The sequence below is a fragment of the Phaethon lepturus genome, unplaced genomic scaffold (genome assembly GCF_000687285.1).
Source record: "Phaethon lepturus isolate BGI_N335 unplaced genomic scaffold, ASM68728v1 scaffold50616, whole genome shotgun sequence".
Lineage (NCBI taxonomy): Eukaryota > Metazoa > Chordata > Aves > Phaethontiformes > Phaethontidae > Phaethon > Phaethon lepturus.
The window spans coordinates 4581-8298 of NW_010547877.1; the positions used below are offsets into that span (position 1 = coordinate 4581).

Here is a 3718-nt window from a genome sequence, read left to right on the forward strand (position 1 = left end):
GCACACCAGGGGCTCGTTTTGGCCAGGGCACCGGCACGGCGCAGCTGATGGGATGTATCTGCTCCCCTCCTGCCCCCAGCTCTCAGCTGCCCCGGGCCTTTTCTGCCTGCGAATAAACTTCATCGTTGCTAAATCTGTACAAGTCGGGACAAAGAGGAAATCAGGTTTCCAACAGCTATCAGATGGCTGCAGATTGCAAAACAGAGACACCGGCTGAGTCGCCCAAACTGTGTGGGAATTCAGCGCCGTAGGAAGCGACTCAGTCCTCCTGACCCAGCTTTCTGCCCTACCTTGAAGCCACCTAACGTCCCCCCTTCCCCTCACACCAAGAAAACACCCCCTCTGGAGCCCCAGCACCCTCAAGCGTGACCCACCAGTGTGTGTCACTTTGCTTAGAGACACAGGAAGCAAAACTTCAATCATTTGCAGCAACTAGGATAAAAAAACACCTCTGCAGTAAAGGAGGAGCTATGAGATGAGAACCAACCACACAAGCACAGCCCTGGGCGCATCCCTTCCCAGGCAGGCTGAGCCTTGGAGAGCCCCAATGTTACCTCTTCCTCGCTCTCAACTTTGGGATTGCTGGCTGTGCGCTTCAGATTGCTGCTCAGGCTGATGGTGACGGTGGCGTCCGACTTGGACCTCTGGTGAGTCCTTTTGGAAGGAGACAGCCCCATATCGGGCGCCGGGCTCAGCGACGGCAGCTCCCTCTTCTTGTAAGCTGGCTTCAACTCGTCCGAGAGGATGAGTTTCCGCAGCTTGGTCCCACGGGAGTGTCGCTGAGTGGAGATGTGCATGTCCGAGGAGTAGGCACCCAGCAGCAGGGCACACTGCAGGGAGAAGTTGATGCTCTGCCGGCAGCGGTGCACGATGTAGGGCTTGATCGCATCTCCCACGTCCTCGTCCATGTGAATGTACATATTCAGCAGCTGTGGCAGGTAGAAGTCCACTTCTTCGTTCCTAAAGCAGAACAACCTATTCCCAATGTAAGCCTGCACACCAGGTTCCTTTGAATTGTACAGGTATGAAATGGCCATGGAGATATCAAAGAGTTTGGATTCAAAGAGCCGGAGGAGCCAGGACTGCTTAGCAGAGTTATCCTTCTGCCGCTTCCGGGCGGTTTTCACCGTGTTGGCCATGGTCTCGTCCTCCTCCTGGATCTTGGAGGCCGTGCCAGGCGGATCGTCCAAGCACTTGATTTCACAGCCCTCCCCGACATCTCCGTTGGCCAAATCCACCGCGGTCCGTGGGGCGCGCTCTGCCTCGCTGCCATCGGACAGTTTTGTTAAGCTGTCGGAGGAGACGCCGTGCATCAACTTGACCTTCTCCAGGACCTCTTCGCAGGCTTTCTTCGCCACCTCGGGGTCGATGACCGCCAGCTCCCCGACACCTTCCGTGATGACGCTGAGAGACGTCCCGCCATTCCCTTGGGGCACCGAGCCGGGCGCCTGGTCCACGCCTGTCCCTCGGGCTGGGTCTACAACAGAGTCTCCCATAGCAGTGGAGGGTCTGCGCGCTTCACAGCTGAAAAGAAAACAACAACAACAACAAAAAGAGTCAGAGACACAATCTGTGGAGGAGACCTGCTTCCAGTCTGAAGGTGGGAAAACAGGAATCCGTGCTGGGATACACCTCAAGGGAAGCCGACAGCCAAGACAAGGTTTGGTGCAAACCTTTTCTAAAAGCCTTTTGTCTAGAGAGGGAAGGTGCCCCAAGCCAACGCACACGACGCAAGCCGTCCCAGCGCAACGCCGAGCTGGGCACGTCGGGTTTTAAAGGTCTTCTCAGTGCCCCTTCCACTCAGACTTGAAAGAGAGCTGTAAGCATCCATCAGCCGCTACACCAAATTTCCCTGTTACCATGGCGATAAAAAAATTGAGCAAGCCAAAACGAGAAAGAGCGGGGGGAAAAAAAAAATAACCAGGTTGCTTTATGCTCTCCACCCCAAAGGCACTCTGCAACGCTTGGGATTAGAGGGCCAGGGGCTGGGCAGCCCCAGTGGCTCTGCTGCTTGCTGGAGGAGGTGAAGTTTATCCCCCGTGCTCAGCTTTTGCTCATTTAACCTCCCTTCGGGATGGAGGCCGGCAGCAGTACGCGGCGCCTTGGCGGTGAAATCCCCGGCCGGTGCCGGGCGATGGGCGAGCAGAGAGCCGGAGCAAGAGCCAAGTTTGTTGCAACAAGGTCCCTGTTTTCAAAGTCCAGACGCTACTGCCCGGATTACGTATCCTCGTCAATGATTAGCACTTAATTATGTTTTAAAAATAAGATAAACGAGGGATTGAACACACTTCCCGGTTTCCAATCTGGATAAAAAGAGCAGTGGTGCATCTCTATGGATAACCAGCAAGAATAAAGGCGGCCGGTGCCAAGTGAAATCGTCCTCTAAAAATAAAATAAGACGCTCTATTCAATCTAACATCATTACTGCAGCTCTGACTGCTTCCCTTTATTGCTCATACGCTACGACAAGACAGCTCGTGATCAGCAGAAGGGCACAATGCCTTTTACAAATGTTAAGCACTGCAAGCAGATTGCCAATTCCCTCCTGCTTTTCACGTCCAGCACGGTGGAAAAAATTACTGTCTTTGGAAAAGAAGTTCAGTGAACCATTTTCCGCCTGCCTGTTCCCCCAACGACCCCCAGCCCCTGTTCTCTGCCGCAGAAGCTGCGCTGGCAGGTTCTTGCAACGAGATATTTCCCCGCTAATTTAATGACCTCGTTTTATCTGTTTATTTTTACGGGCAATTACAGCTCCAGACGCCAGAGAAAGGGGCGAGGAAACCCACGACGTTTCTTTCTAAATATTCCAAGCAAGTGAAAACGAGGTCGGTGTGTCCAGACGCGAGCGCCGCTTCCCAGAGACCAGTTTCCTCCTCTTGTTTTCAAAGCACTTAAGCTCTAACTACGGGGTGAAAAAAGCCTGACCAAAGTTCAGCAGTGTGAACTGATATGAATAGCATCTTTCACCCCGTCCGCACTGCAGCAACACACAACGTTTTCCTCTGTGCTTGCCATTCCCTTTGGTACAAATCCTGCATGCTTCAAATATTTGTGGTCATTAGATCCTAAAGACCCTGCAAGCTGAAGGAAGTTGTTTTTCCTTCTTAGTGAGCCCAGCCTTGCCCCACAAAAGCCCAGACGATCTAATTTTTAAATTAACACCAAGCCGGCAGAAAGGAGATCCTTCGGCGTAACTCGGCAAGGCGGGGTTTGAAGAGGCACAGAGCGGAGGCTGGTCTGAGGATGAGTCGCATGAGAGCTTTGCCCGTGCCAGCTCTTCTGGGGTCCTTCAAACGTTTGCATCAAGACAACAGGGATGACAAACTGATGAAAAATAAAACAATTCAGCGGTGGCATCCACCAGAGTCCCAAACACGGCTCCGCAGCCACGCGCCGGGTGCAGAAGTACCTGCGATCCCGGGCGGCTCGGTCGCCCACAGAGGGCTTTCCAAGCCCCGACTAGTTCGTCCAACGCAAGGAAACGCTTTCGACACTGTCCTTGCCAGGCTGTAGAGGGAGAAAAAAGTGCATAGGATCCCATTAAACCTCCTTCCCCTTAAGCAGGGAGCACGCAGGAGAAGCCTGGTGTGGCGTGACGGCCCGCACTGCAATTCTGGACGTTAGAACTCCTCCGCGTCCACGGGAGAGGCTGGATCCAACCTGACTTACACAAAGGATCCCGACGGCTCCGAGGCGCCTGCGTCGCACGGCACAGTCA

General features: G+C 53.8%; 1 protein-coding gene across 1 annotated transcript; it reads right to left on the bottom strand.

Annotated features, from left to right (window-relative positions):
- Positions 1-554: 554 nt before the first annotated feature.
- LOC104622865 (phosphatidylinositol 4-kinase beta-like) lies at positions 555-1496 on the bottom strand (the record flags this gene model as incomplete). The annotated part of the gene is made up of 1 exon (XM_010289771.1): positions 555-1496. A coding segment is annotated over exon 1 (942 nt), but the record flags the coding sequence as incomplete, so codon positions are not given.
- Between the last annotated feature and the right edge of the window lie 2222 nt (positions 1497-3718).